The sequence below is a fragment of the Agelaius tricolor genome, unplaced genomic scaffold (assembly GCF_023055355.1).
Source record: "Agelaius tricolor isolate 1412-34295 unplaced genomic scaffold, bAgeTri1.0.p SCAF_31, whole genome shotgun sequence".
In the NCBI taxonomy this organism is placed as follows: Eukaryota; Metazoa; Chordata; class Aves; order Passeriformes; family Icteridae; genus Agelaius; species Agelaius tricolor.
Genome location: NW_027269291.1, coordinates 798,500 through 812,687, shown reverse-complemented (window position 1 = coordinate 812,687; position 14,188 = coordinate 798,500). Strand labels below are relative to the sequence as shown.

At 50.7% G+C, this 14,188-nt stretch overlaps 1 protein-coding gene across 1 annotated transcript; it reads left to right on the top strand.

Annotated features, from left to right (window-relative positions):
• Nucleotides 1-8,692: 8,692 nt before the first annotated feature.
• Nucleotides 8,693-13,561, top strand: GIP (gastric inhibitory polypeptide). The gene is made up of 3 exons (XM_071450658.1): nucleotides 8,693-8,784; nucleotides 10,029-10,166; nucleotides 13,465-13,561. The coding sequence occupies exons 1-3, from the start codon at nucleotides 8,693-8,695 to the stop codon at nucleotides 13,559-13,561; spliced, it is 327 nt and encodes a 108-aa protein (XP_071306759.1).
• The last annotated feature ends 627 nt before the right edge of the window (nucleotides 13,562-14,188 follow it).

Sequence of the window (14,188 nt, the reverse complement as noted above, 5' to 3'; positions counted from 1 at the left end):
GGGTCTTTGGGGGGCTCCAATGGCGGCTCCCCCGTTCCCCCCCGCGCTCTCATTAACTCTTAACGAGGGCAGCGCTTAATGAGCGCGGCTCGTAATGAGTGAGGGCAGCCCCGCCCCGGGCCCGCCTCTGAGGGAGCGGGAAAATGGGGGAAAATCCTGGAAAATGGGGGAAAATCTTGGAAAATGGGGGAAAATCCTGGAAAATGGGGGAAAATCCTGGAAAATGGGGAAAATCCTAAAAAAATGGGGGAAAATCCTAAAAAAATGCTGAAAAAAAATTGGGGAAAACTCCTGAAAAATGGGGGAAAAAATCTTAAAAAAATGGGGGAAAAATCCTAAAAAAATGGGGGAAAAATCCTAAAAAAATGGGGAAAAATCCTAAAAAAATGCTGAAAAAAACCGGGGGAACACTCCTGAAAAATGGGGGGAAAATCCTGGAAAATGGGGGAAAATCCTAAAAAAATGGGGAAAAATCCTAAAAAATGGGGAAAAATACTGGAAAATGGGGGAAAATCCTGGAAAATGGGGGAAAATCCTGGAAAATGGGGAAAAATCCTAAAAAAATGGGGAAAATCCTAAAAAAATGCTGAAAAAAAAATTGGGGAAAACTCCTGAAAAATGGGGGAAAAATACTAAAAAAAATGCTGAAAAAAAACTGGGGAACACTCCTGAAAAATGGGGGAAAAATCCTAAAAAAGGGGAAAAATCCTGGAAAATGGGGGAAAAATCTTTAAAAAATGGGGAAAAATCCTAAAAAAATGCTGAAAAAAAATATTGGGGAACACTCCTGAAAAAATACCTTAAAAATACGAAAAAAACTCCTCAAAAAATGGGGGGGAAAAAAGCTTTAAAAAATGGGGGGGGGAATCTTTAAAATGGGGGGAAAAAAATCGAAAATAAATGGGGAAAAAGATTTTAAAAATATGTGGAAAAATTCTTTAGAAATATAGGGAAAAAATTCCTAAGAATATGGGGGAAAAAATCTTATAAAAATGTGGATAAATCCCTAAAAAATGTGGGAAGAAATAAAAAAAAAAAAGTGGGAGAAGTCTTTGGAAATGTGGAAAAATAAAAGTTTTTAAAATCCAGAAAAATGCGAGAAAAAAAATCTTGAAAGATGTGGGGAAAATTGTGGGAAAAATCCTAAAAAATGTGGGAAAATTCCCAAGTTAGTGGTGGAGGATTGGGCTGGGCTCGGGCTGGTTCTGTGCCTCCAAAAAATCCAGGCGGATTTATTTTTATTTTATTTTATTTTTATTTTATTTTAATTTAATTTAATTTTATTTTATTTTATTTTATTTTATTTTATTTTATTTTATTATTTTATTTTGTTTTTTATTCCCCCCCCCAGGCTGAGGGGGGAATTCACCGCTCAATAAATCAATTTACCCTCACTCGGGACACCCAAAAATGAATTTTTTAACCTCAAAAAGGAGACGCAGCCGCGCCCCCCCTCGGACCCGCGCTCGAAGGAAAATTCATCCAAAGGAATCCCGAAAATCCCGGGATTTGTGGGAAAACCCCTCCGGCTCCCCCTCCCGGGCTGGAATCCCGGGAATTTTTGGGTTTAATTCTGGGAAATTCGGGATCCCAGCGCTCCAAGCCCATCCCAGCCTGTGGGGGCGTTCCTGGATGAATAAATTAAATTAAAAAAAAAAATTTAAAAATTCAAGTAAAAAAAAAAAAAACCCTCGAAATTCAAATTTAAAACCCCTCGGAATTCAATTTAAAAAATTCAACTTTAAAAAATCTCAAAGTTCAAGTTCAAAAGTCAACATTGAAATTAGAAAACTTAAAATTGAAAAAAAAAAAAAGAAAAAAACCCTCAAAATTCAATTAAAAACCCACAAAATTCAATTAAAAATCTACAAAATTCAATTAAAAATCTACAAAATTCAATTAAAAACTACAAAATTCAATAAAAATCCCTCGATATTCAGTGAAATCGCCCCTTCCCAAAAAAAACCCCAAAGTGGGGATAAAAATCCATTCCCAGCTCTGGATCCATCCCTGATTCCCAGCTGGGATTTTTTGGGATTGGGATTTGCTGGATGAGGGGCAGAAGGCTGAGAAATGAGAGGGGAAAAAAACCCCAAAAATAGGGAAAAAACCACCCAAAAATGGGGAAAAAAATAAAAAAATTGGGAAGAAAAGCCCCAAAATGGGAAAAAAATCCCAGAAATTGGGAAGAAGCACCCAAAAATGGGGGAAAAATTTAAAAAAATTGAGGGGGGGGAGAGGGAAAAAACCACCCCAAAAATGGGGGAAAAAATTCAAAAAATTGGGAAGAAGCACCCAAAAATGGGAAAAAAAAAAAATGGAAGGGGGGGGAGAGGGAAAAAACCACCCCAAAAATGGGGAAAAAGGACCTAAAATGGGGTGAAACCACCTCAAAATTGGATTTTTTTGTTTCCCCCCAGCTCCCAAGAGGTTTTGGAAATTCCTGAAGGGAGGAATTTGGGGATTGGACCCAAAATTGGGAATTTCCTGCCGTTTTCCTGAAGTTTTGGTGATCTCAGAGGGGAAAAAAAATATCCTAAAATTCCAATTTTGGGAAGGCAGGAAGGGATGGATCCGTCCCCAAATCCCCGAGGTCCTTCCCAACCCCGTTTTCCCCGATTCCGGCTCCCGAATCCCTTTGGGATCCGAATTTCCCGGGATTCCAGCCCCGCTTGGGTTTCCCGGGATGGAGCCCCCGGGGCTGGGCGAGGGCGGGGTTTGCACCGGGATTCGGGACAATTCCCGATTTTCTGGGAATTCCCAGGGTTTGCACCGGGATTCGGGACAATTCCCGATTTTCTGGGATTTTCTGGGAATTCCCAGGGTTTGCACCGGGGTTTGGGGCAATTCCCGCTTTTCTGGCAATTCCCGGGGTTTGCACCGGGATTTGAGACAATTCCCGCTTTTCTGGGAATTCCCGGGAATTCCTGGGATTTGCGCCGGGATTCGGGACAATTCCCGCTTTTCTGGCAATTCCTGGGGATTCCCGGGGTGTGGAGCCGGGGTTTGGGACAATTCCCGCTTTTCTGGGAATTCCCGGGAATTCCCGGGGTTTGCACCGGGATTCGGGACAATTCCTGGGTTTCTCTGGGATTCCTGGGGTTTGCACCGGGGTTTGGGACAATTCCCGCTTTCCTGGGATTCCCTGGGAATTCCCGGGGTGTGGAGCCGGGATTTGGGACAATTCCCGCTTTTCTGGCAATCCCTGGGATTCTCTGGGATTCCCGGGGTGTGGAGCCGGGGTTTGGGACAATTCCCGCTTTTCTGGGAATTCCCGGGGGTTGCGCCGGGATTCGGGACAATTCCCGCTTTTCTGGGATTTCCTGGGAATTCCTGGGGTTTGCACCGGGATTCGGGACAATTCCCGCTTTTCTGGGATTTCCTGGGAATTCCTGGGGTTTGCACCGGGATTTGGGACAATTCCCGCTTTTCTGGGATTTCCTGGGAATTCCTGGGGTTTGCACCGGGATTCGGGACAATTCCCGCTTTTCTGGGATTTCCTGGGAATTCCTGGGGTTTGCACCGGGATTCGGGACAATTCCCGCTTTTCTGGGATTTCCTGGGATTCCCAGGGTTTGCACCGGGATTCGGGACAATTCCCGCTTTTCTGGGATTTTCTGGGAATTCCTGGGGTGGAGCCGGGGTTTGGGACAATTCCCGCTTTTCTGCCAATTCCCGGGAATTCCTGGGGTTTGGGACAATTCCCGCTTTTCTGGGATTTCCCGGGAATTCCTGGGGTTTGCGCCGGGATTCGGGACAATTCCCGCTTTTCTGGGATTTTCTGGGAATTCCTGGGGTGGAGCCGGGGTTTGGGACAATTCCCGCTTTTCTGGCAATTCCCGGGGTTTGCACCGGGATTTGAGACAATTCCCGCTTTTCGGGCAATTCCTGGGAATTCCTGGGATTTCCTGGGAATTCCTGGGGTTTCCTGGGAATTCCCGGGGTTTGCGCCGGGATTCGGGACAATTCCCGCTTTTCTGGCAATTCCCGGGGTTTGCACCGGGATTCGGGACAATTCCTGGAATTCTCTGGGAATTCCCGGGGTTTGCGCCGGGATTCGGGACAATTCCCGCTTTTCTGGGATTTCCTGGGAATTCCTGGGGTTTGCACCGGGATTCGGGACAATTCCCGCTTTTCTGGGATTTCCTGGGATTCCCAGGGTTTGCACCGGGATTCGGGACAATTCCCGCTTTTCTGGGATTTTCTGGGAATTCCTGGGGTGGAGCCGGGGTTTGGGACAATTCCCGCTTTTCTGGCAATTCCCGGGGTTTGCACCGGGATTTGAGACAATTCCCGCTTTTCGGGCAATTCCTGGGAATTCCTGGGATTTCCTGGGAATTCCTGGGATTCCCTGGGAATTCCCGGGGTTTGCGCCGGGATTCGGGACAATTCCTGGAATTCTCTGGGATTCCTGGGGTTTGCGTCGGGATTCGGGACAATTCCCGCTTTTCTGGCAATTCCCGGGAATTCCTGGGATTTGCACCGGGGTTTGAGACAATTCCCGCTTTTCTGGGATTTCCTGGGAATTCCTGGGGTTTGCACCGGGATTCGGGACAATTCCCGCTTTTCTGGGATTTCCTGGGAATTCCTGGGGTTTGCACCGGGGTTTGGGACAATCCCCGCTTTTCTGGGATTTCCCGGGAATTCCTGGGGTTTGCACCGGGATTCGGGACAATTCCCGCTTTTCTGGGATTTCCTGGGAATTCCCGGGGTTTGCACCGGGGTTTGCACCGGGATTTGAGACAATTCTCGCTTTTCTGGGAATCCTGAGAATTCCAGGAAGGAGCCGGGGTTTGTAACAGGATTCGGGACAATTCCCGCTTTTCTGTGAATTCCTGAGAATCCCAGGAAAGAGCTGGGGCTGGGGAAGGGAGGGGTTTGCACCGGTTTTTGGGACAATTCCCGCTTTTCTGGCAATTCCCGGGAATTCCCGGGGTTCGCACCGGTTTTTGGGACAATTCCCTCTTTCCTGGCAATTCCCGGGTTTCTCTGGGATTCCCGGGGTTCGCACCGGTTTTTTGGGACAATTCCCTCTTTCCTGGCAATTCCCGGGATCCCCCCCGCGCACATCTGGCGCTCAGTCCCGCCCCTCCCCGCTCCAGATGTTCCGGGATCACCGGGAGCGGCCGGGAATTGCTCTCACCCCATTAATCCCCCCCTAATGAGGGGGAAAATCGGGAATATGGCCCCGAGCGGTGCCATAAACGCGGTGATTGCCCCGGAGCACGCACCGTGAAGATCCCGGGATAAGAATTCCCGCTTTTCCCGGTGCTCCCGGGCACGGCCCGGCCCGGACGGGAACGGCGCTAATTGGGCCCCCCCGGGTGGGTAATTAGCGCCTAATGGCCCCTAATGAGCGATAACGGCCGCGGCTTATGGGGAATAACGGGGAATAACGGGGAATAACGGGGAATAATGGGGAATAATGGGGAATAATGGGGAATAATGGGGAATAATGGGGAATAATGGGGTATCCATGGAACGGGGAATGGGATTGGGGAATAATGGGGAATAATGGGGGATGGGATATCCATGGAACGGGGAATGGGGAATAATGGGGAATAATGGGGTATCCATGGAGAGGGGAATGGGATTGGGGAATAATGGGGAATGGGGTATCCATGGAGCGGGGAATGGGATTGGATATGGGGAATAACGGGGAATAATGGGGAATAATGGGGAATAATGGGGTATCCATGGAGCAGGGAATGGGATTGGGAACGGGGAATAATGGGGAATAATGGGGAATGGGGTATCCATGGAACGGGGAATGGGGAATAATGGGGGAATAACGGGGAACAATGGGGAATGGGGTATCCATGGAGCAGGGAATGGGATTGGATATGGGGAATAACGGGGAATAACGGGGAATAATGGGGAATAATGGGGAATAATGGGGAATAATGGGGTATCCATGGAGAGGGGAATGGGATTGGGGAATAACGGGGAATGGGGTATCCATGGAGCAGGGAATGGGGAATAATGGGGGAATGGGGTATCCATGGAACGGGGAATGGGATTGGGAATGGGAATGGGGAATAATGGGGAATGGGGTATCCATGGAACGGGGAATGGGGAACAATGGGGGAATGGGGAATAATGGGGGAATGGGGAATAATGGGGGAATGGGGAATAATGCGGAATGGGGTATCCATGGAACGGGGAATGGGATTGGGAATGGATATGGGGAATAATGGGGGAATAATGGGGGAATGGGGTATCCATGGAGAGGGGAATGGGATTGGGAATGGGGAATAATGGGGAATGGGGTATCCATGGAACGGGGAATGGGGAATAACGGGGAATAATGGGGAATGGGGTATCCATGGAGAGGGGAATGGGGAATAATGGGGAAACAGGGAATAATGGGGGAATGGGGTATCCATGGAACGGGGAGTGGGGAATGGGAATGGATATGGGGAACAATAGGGGAATGGGGTATCCATGGAGTGGGGAATAGGATAGGGAATGGGGAACAATGGGGGAATGGGGTATCCATGGAGCGGGGAATGGGAAATAATGGGGGAATGGGAATGGGGTATCCATGGAGCAGGGAATGGGATTGGGATATGGGGAACAATGGGGGAATGGGGTATCCATGGAGCAGGGAATGGGAATGGGAATGGGGAATGGGAATGGGGTATCCATGGAGCGGGGAATGGGAATGGATATGGGGAATAATGGGGGAATGGGGTATCCATGGAGCGGGATATGGGAATGGGATATGGGATCTGAGAATGGAGAATGGGATTGGGAATGGGAATGGGGAATGGGGTATCCATGGAGCGGGATATGGGATTGGGGTATCCATGGAGTGGGGTGGGATTGGGATATGGGATTGGGAATGGGGAATGGGATCTGGGAATGGGATTGGGAATAGGGAATTGGAGCAGGATGAGATATGGGATTGGGATCTGGAAATGGGATATGAGATTGGGGTATCCATGGAGTGGGGTGGGATTGGGATATGGGATCTGGGAATGGGATTGGGAATAGGGAATTGGATCAGGATGAGATATGGGATTGGGATCTGGAAATGGGATATGGGAATGGGGCATCCATGGAGCGGGGTGGGATATGGGATCTGGGAATGGGGAATGGGATTGGGAATGGGGCATCCATGGAGCAGAATGGGATTGGGATCTGGGAATGGGATCTGGGAATGGGGTCCGTGGGGCAGGATGGGATCTGGGATATGGGATGTGGGATTGGGGTATCCATGGAGCAGGGAGAGCCTCTCCTGGGATGGGATCTGGGAATGGGGTGTCCATGGCAATTCCTAAATGAGATTTGGGAATCCCAGACTGGATCTGCCCCTCTCCATCCCGAATTCCCTCTTGGAGGTCCCATTTTTGGGGAGCAAACGCTGGATTTGGGGCTGGCAGGCGCCTGAAATCCGAGGATTCACCAAAGAAGGAGCAGGCTGGGGTTTTTTCCATGGCAAAAATGGGAATTCTGGGGGGGTTTTCCATGGAGTCAGGGCCCCATTAATGCCCCGATGCAGAAATGTTTAATTGCCATTAATGTCAATATTTTCCGAGGTGATTTCCTGCTGGGAATGGCCCCAGTTCCCGGCTGGATTTCCTGGATACCCTCGGGAGTGGGGATAAAAACGGCCCCGAGCGGCCCCGGGGCCTCAGAGCTGCTGGGAACCCGCACAGGGAGGTGAGAAATCCCGGGAAAAGGGGAAATTTGGGGAGAAATGCTGGAATTGTGGGGGGAAAATGGGAGCTACAGGGAAAAATGGGAATTTCTGGGGGAGAAATGCTGGAATTGTGGGGGGAAAATGGGAGCTACAGGGGGAAAACGGGAATTTCTGGGGAAAATTGGAATTCCAGGGAGAAGTGGGAACTACAGGGAGAAATGGGAATTCTGGGGGAAAATTGGAACTTCTGGGGAAAATTGGAATTCCAGGGAGAAATGGGAACTACAGGGAGAAATGGGAATTCTGGGGGAAAATTGGAATTCCAGGGAGAAATGGGAATTTCTGGGGGAGAAATTGGAATTCCAAGGGAGAAATGGGAACTACAGGGGGAAATGGGAATTTCTGGGGAAAATTGGAATTCCAAGGGGAAATGGGAACTACAGGGGGAAATGGGAATTTCTGGGGGAGAAATTGGAATTCCACGGGAAAAAATTGGAACTCCAGGGGGAAAATGGGAATTTCTGGGGAAAATTGGAATTCCAGGGAGAAATGGGAACTACAGGGAGAAATGGGAATTTCTGGGGGAAAAATCGGAATTCCACGGGAAAAAATTGGAACTACAGGGGAAAATGGGAATTTGTGGGGGAAAATTGGAATTCCAGGGAGAAATGGGAATTTTGGGAAATACGGGAATTCCGGGGGAAAAATAGGAATTCCGTGGGGGGAAAAAAAAAAATTAAAAAAAAAAGGGGAATTTCTGGGAAAATTGTTATTCTGGGGCAAATGGGAATTGCACGGGGAAAATGGGAATTGTGCGGGGAAAATGGGAATTGCAGAGGGAAAATGGGAATTGCAGAGGGAAAATGGGAATTCTGGCTCTGTCTCTCCGTGGCCCTGGGGCTGGGAAGGGGGGGAATGGTCCCGGGGCGTTCCCGCCGCGAATTCCAGAGCTCGGGGAGCGGAGCGGGGCCGGAACCGCATCCCGGGCGCGCCGCAGGTGCCGGAGATCCCGGAGATCCCGAGGGAATCCCGGCCGGGAGGAGCAAAATGGCCCCGAGGGCGCTGCGGGCGCTGCCGCTGCTGCCGCTGCTGCTGCTGCTGGCCCGGATGGGAGCGGCGGGCGCGGAGGAGAGCGCGGGGTGAGCGGGGAACGGGAACCGGGAATGGGAACGGGGAACGGCCCGGGGTGAGCGGGGACGGGAATGGGAACGGGGAACGGCCCGGGGTGAGCGGGGAACGGGAATGGGAACCGGGAATGGGAACGGGGTGAGCGGGGACGGGAACCGGGAACCGGGAATGGGAACGGGAAACCGGGAACGGGGTGAGCGGGGACGGGAACCGGGAATGGCCCGGGGTGAGCGGGGAACGGGAACCGGGAATGGGAATGGGAACGGGGAATGGGAACGGGGTGAGCGGGGACGGGAACCGGGAATGGGAACGGGGTGAGCGGGGACGGGAACCGGGAACCGGGGAACGGGGAATGGGAACGGGGTGAGCGGGGGACGGGAACCGGGAATGGGAACGGGGAATGGGAACGGGGCGAGTGGGGAATGGGAACGGGAACGGGAACCGGGAACGGGAACGGGGAACCGGGAACGGGAACGGCCCGGGGTGAGCGGGGAACGGGGAACCGGGAACCGGGAATGGGAACGGGGTGAGAGGGGAACAGGAACCGGGAACCAGGGAACCGGGAACGGCCCCGGGGTGAGCGGGGAACGGGAACGGGGTGAGAGGGGAACGGGAACTGGGAATGGGAACGGGGTGAGAGAGGGACCAGGACCGGGAGCCGGGAACCGGGAACGGCCCGGGGTGAGCGGGGGACGGGAACCGGAACCGGGAACGGGAACGGCCCCGGGCTGAGCGGGGAACTTCCCCGGGGTGAGCGGGGAACGGGAACCGGGAACGGGAACGGGAACGGCCCCAGGATGAGAGAGGGACCAGGACCGGGAACCGGGACCGGGAACGGCCCGGGGTGAGCGGGGACCGGGAACCGGGAACGGGGAACCGGGAGCGGCCCCGGGGTGAGCAGGGAACGGGAACCGGGAATGAGGAACCGGGAACGGCCCGGGGTGAGCGGGGACCGGGACCGGGGAGCCCGGAGCCTTCTCGTGCCCCTCGGGGCGGAGTCCATGGGTTTGGGGCGGGCTCCCTGGATCAGCCCCAAATCCAGGGAATCCGCCCCAAACGCACGGGATCAGCCCCCGCTGTCCCCCTGTCCGTCTGTCCCCGCTGTCCCCCTGACCCCGCTGTCCCCCTGTCCCCGCTGTCCCCGCTGTCCCCGCTGTCCCCCTGCCAGCCCGTCTGTCCCCACTGTCCGTCTGTCCCCCCGTCCCCCCTGTCCCCCTGTCCCCGCTGTCCCCGTGACCCCGTGTCCCCCTGCCAGCCCGTCTGTCCCCGCTGTCCGTCTGTCCCGCCGTTACTCCGAGGCCACCCTGGCCAGCGATTACAGCCGCACCATGGACCACGTCCTGCGCAAGAACTTCGTGGAGTGGCTGCTGGCCCGGCGCGAGAGGAAAAGGCAGTGAGCTCCCGCTCCCAAAGCCCCCGAGCCCGCATTCCCAATTCCTCAGACTCTGAGTCCCCGAATTCCCCAATTCCCGAATCCCTGAGTTCCCAAATCCCTGAGTTCCTGAATCCCCACATCCCCCAATTCCCGAATCCCTGAATCCCAAACTCCCCACTTCCCAAAGTCCCCGATTCCCCCAATTCCCAATCTCTCCAGTTCCCAAATTCCCCAGTTCCCAATTCCCGAATCCCCAAATTTCCCAATTCCCCGAACTCCCAAATCCTGCAAATTCTCGAATTCCCCAAGTCCTGAATTCCCCAATTCCTCAATTCCCGAATCCCTCAATTCCTCAATTCCCAAATTCCTCAACCTTCCCAACCCCCCCAATTCCCGACCTCCCCGAATCCTGAATTCCCAAATTCCCCAATTCCCTGATTCCCAAATTCCCCAATTCCAGAATCCCCAATTTCCCAATTCCCTGATTCCCAAACTCCCAAATTCCTGAACCCCCAAACTCCCCAGTTCCCCAATTCCCGAACCCCCAAACTCCCCAGTTCCCCAATTCCTGAACCCCCAAACTCCCCAAATCCCCAATTCCCGAACCCCCAAACTCCCCGAATCCCCAATTCCAGAATCCCCAATCCCAAATTCCCCCAATTCCCAAACTCCCGAATTCCCGAACCCCCAAACTCCCCAATTCCCGAATCCCAAATTCCCCAAATTCCCCAATTCCCGAATCCCCAAACTCCCCAGTTCCCCGATTCCCGAACGCCCAAACTCCCCAATTCCCCAATTCCAATATCCCCAATTCCCCAATTCCCGAATCCCCAATCCCAAATTCCCCAAATTCCCCAATTCCCGGACCCCCAAACTCCCCAATTCCCCAATTCCCGAATCCCCAATCCCAAATTCCCCAAATTCCCAAACTCCCGAATTCCCGAACCCCCAAAATCCCCAATTGCCCAATTCCAGAACCCCCAAACTCCCCAGTTCCAATTCCCCAATTCCCGAATCCCCAATTCCTGAATCCCCAAACTCCCCAATTCCCGAACCCCCAAACTCCCAATATCCCCAATCCCAAATTCCCCAAACTCCCCAATTCCCCAATTCCTGAACCCCCAAACTCCCCAGATCCCAAACTCCCGAACCCCCAAACTCCCCGAATCCCCAATTCCCGAAACCCCAAACTCCCCGAATCCCCAATTCCCGAACGCCCAAACTCCCCAAATCCCCAAATTCCCGAACCCCCAAAATCCCCAATTCCCCAATTCCAGAACCCCCAAAATCCCCAATTCCCGAATCCCCAATTCCCAATTCCCGGACCCCCAAACTCCCCAATTCCCAATTCCCGAACCCCCAACTCCCCAATTCCCGAATCCCCAATTCCAGAACCCCAAAATTCCCAAACTCCCCAATTCCCGAATCCCCAAACTCCCCCGTTCCCCAATCCCAGCGTCCCTGGTGTTTTTCCCTCTTTGGAATTGGGATTTTCCCATCTTTTCCCCAACCCCTTTTCCCATCCTTCCCTCCGGGATTTCTGGCGCAGCGGGATCCTGGCACCCTCTGCTGGATTTTTGGGATCACCTCGGGAATTTTCCCATTTTTTTTCCCCCTTTTCCTTTCCCAGCGACAGCGCGGAGCTGCTCAGGAGGGAGGCAGAGACCCCAAAAGGGGCCGGGGACGGGGAAAATTCGGATTTGGGAGCTCCGGGAGCCAAAGGGTTCCCGGGATGGCTCGGGAAAAACCGGGAAAAGCAGAGGTGAGGCGGGAAGGGAAAGCGGGATGGGGGAATTTGGGGTTTCTGTGGGAATTTGGGGTGGTTTTATGGAAATTCGGGGTATTTGGGGTTTTTTTTAAAGGAAATTTAGGGTATTTTTGGGGTTTCTTTAAATGGAATTTGGGGGAGCAGTTGGGTTTTTAATGGAAATTTGGGTTATTTTTGAGGGTTTTTTTAAATGGAATTCAGGGATTTGTTGGGTTTTTAATGGAAGTTTGGGTTATTTTAGAGGGTTTTTTTTAAATGGAATTCAGGGACTTGTTGGGTTTTTAGTGGAAATTTGGGTTATTTTTGAGGGGTTTATTAATGGAATTCAGGGATTTGTTGGGTTTTTAATGGAAGTTTGGGTTATTTTTGACGGGTTTATTAATGGAATTCGGGGATTTGTTGGGTTTTTAATGGAAGTTTAGGTTATTTTTGAGGGGTTTTTAAATGGAATTCAGGGATTTGTTGGGTTTTTAGTGGAAGTTTGGGTTATTTTTGAGGGGTTTTTTTTAATGGAATTCAGGGATTTGTTGGGTTTTTAATGGAAATTTGGGAGATTTTATAAAAAATGAAATTCGGGGATTTGTTGGGATTCGTGCAGAATTTGGGGGTGTTTTGGTGGGTTTTTATGGAATTCAGGGGATTTGTTGGGTTTTTAATGGAAATTTGGGTTATTTTTGAAGGTTTTTTTTAATGGAATTCAGGGATTTGTTGGGTTTTTAGTGGAAATTCGGGTTATTTTTGAGGGGTTTGTTAATGGAATTCAGGGATTTGTTGGGTTTTTAGTGGAAATTCGGGTTATTTTTGAGGGTTTTTTTAATGGAATTCAGGGATTTGTTGGGTTTTTAGTGGAAATTCGGGGGATTTTAGGGATTTTTTTTAAAAATGGAATTCGGGGATTTGTTGGGATTCGTGCAGAATTTGGGGGTATTTTGGTGGGTTTTTTATAGAATTCGGGGAATTTGTTGGCTTTTTAATGGAAATTTTGGGGTTTTTTAAATGGAATTAGGGGATTTGTTGGGATTTGTACAGAATTCCAGGGCATTTTGGGGTTTTTAATGGAATTTGGGAGGATTTGTTGTGTCTTGTACAGAATTTTGGGGATTGGTTGTGTTTTGTACACAATTTCGGGATTTTTTGCTGTTATTTTTATGGAATTTCAGGATATTTGTAATTTTTACACTTTTCCACGAAAACACCCCCAGAAATGAGGTTTGGAGGTGGGGGACAGGAGCCGATTTTGGGTTCCCAGAGGATTTTGAGGCCTAACCCTCAGAAAACCCCATACCAGGATTCCCAAAACCCAAAGAATTTCCCCATTTCCAGACGAAATTCAACCTTTTGGGGTCTTTATCCCATCAGGAAATATTAAAACCCCACAAAATTGAATTCAGGACTGGGAGAAGGGGATGCTAAACCAGGATATTTTTTTTTCCCTTTAACTCTGTTTTCACTGAATTTTAAAATATTCAATTAAATTAGTTAAAAATAAAATTAATTAAAATTAATTAAAATATTAATTAATGTTAAAATATTATTTTATTTTTGCAGTTTTCCAGCTCTGGAAGGCTCCGAGGGCCTGAGGGAATTTTGGGAGCAGGAATTCCTGACGTGGCTGATGTCGGGCGAGCTCTGCAGGGCCACGTGAGTCCCTGGAAAGCCCAAAAATCCCCCAAAATTCTGGGGTTTTTTTTGGGATCACATTCCCAGAGGAATCCCCAGGGGGAATTTTTAGGAATTTTGGGGTTTTTTTCCCTGCCAGGGCTGCGTAGCTCCAGGATTTCCATGGAATTACCACAGGCATGGCGGGAGGAGCAGGATTTTACCCGTGGTGAAATAAAGGAGAAATATCAATAACAATAATAATAAAGGAGTTATTATATAAAAAAAGGAGTTTAACCCCGAGCTGAAATGTGACGTTTCTGACCCCACTGAACCCTTCCTGGTCCTACAGAACCCTCTCTGATCCCAAAAAATCTTCCCAGGACCCACAGAACATTTCTGGACACAAAAATCCTTCCCAGATCTCACAGAACACTTCCCGGTGCCACAAACCCTCTCTAACCCCACAAACCCCCTCTAACCCCACAAACCCCCTCTAACCCCACAAACCCTCTCCCCACCCGGCCTCTTCCTCTCTCCGGACTCTCCCTCACCCCAAACCCTCCCTCAGGGCCACGGGCTCCGCCCCTTCCCGCCCACCACCAGATTGACAGCTGCCTCACTCAATCACCGAGCGCCCCCGTCCTCAACCCACCAATCACCACCCGCGTCC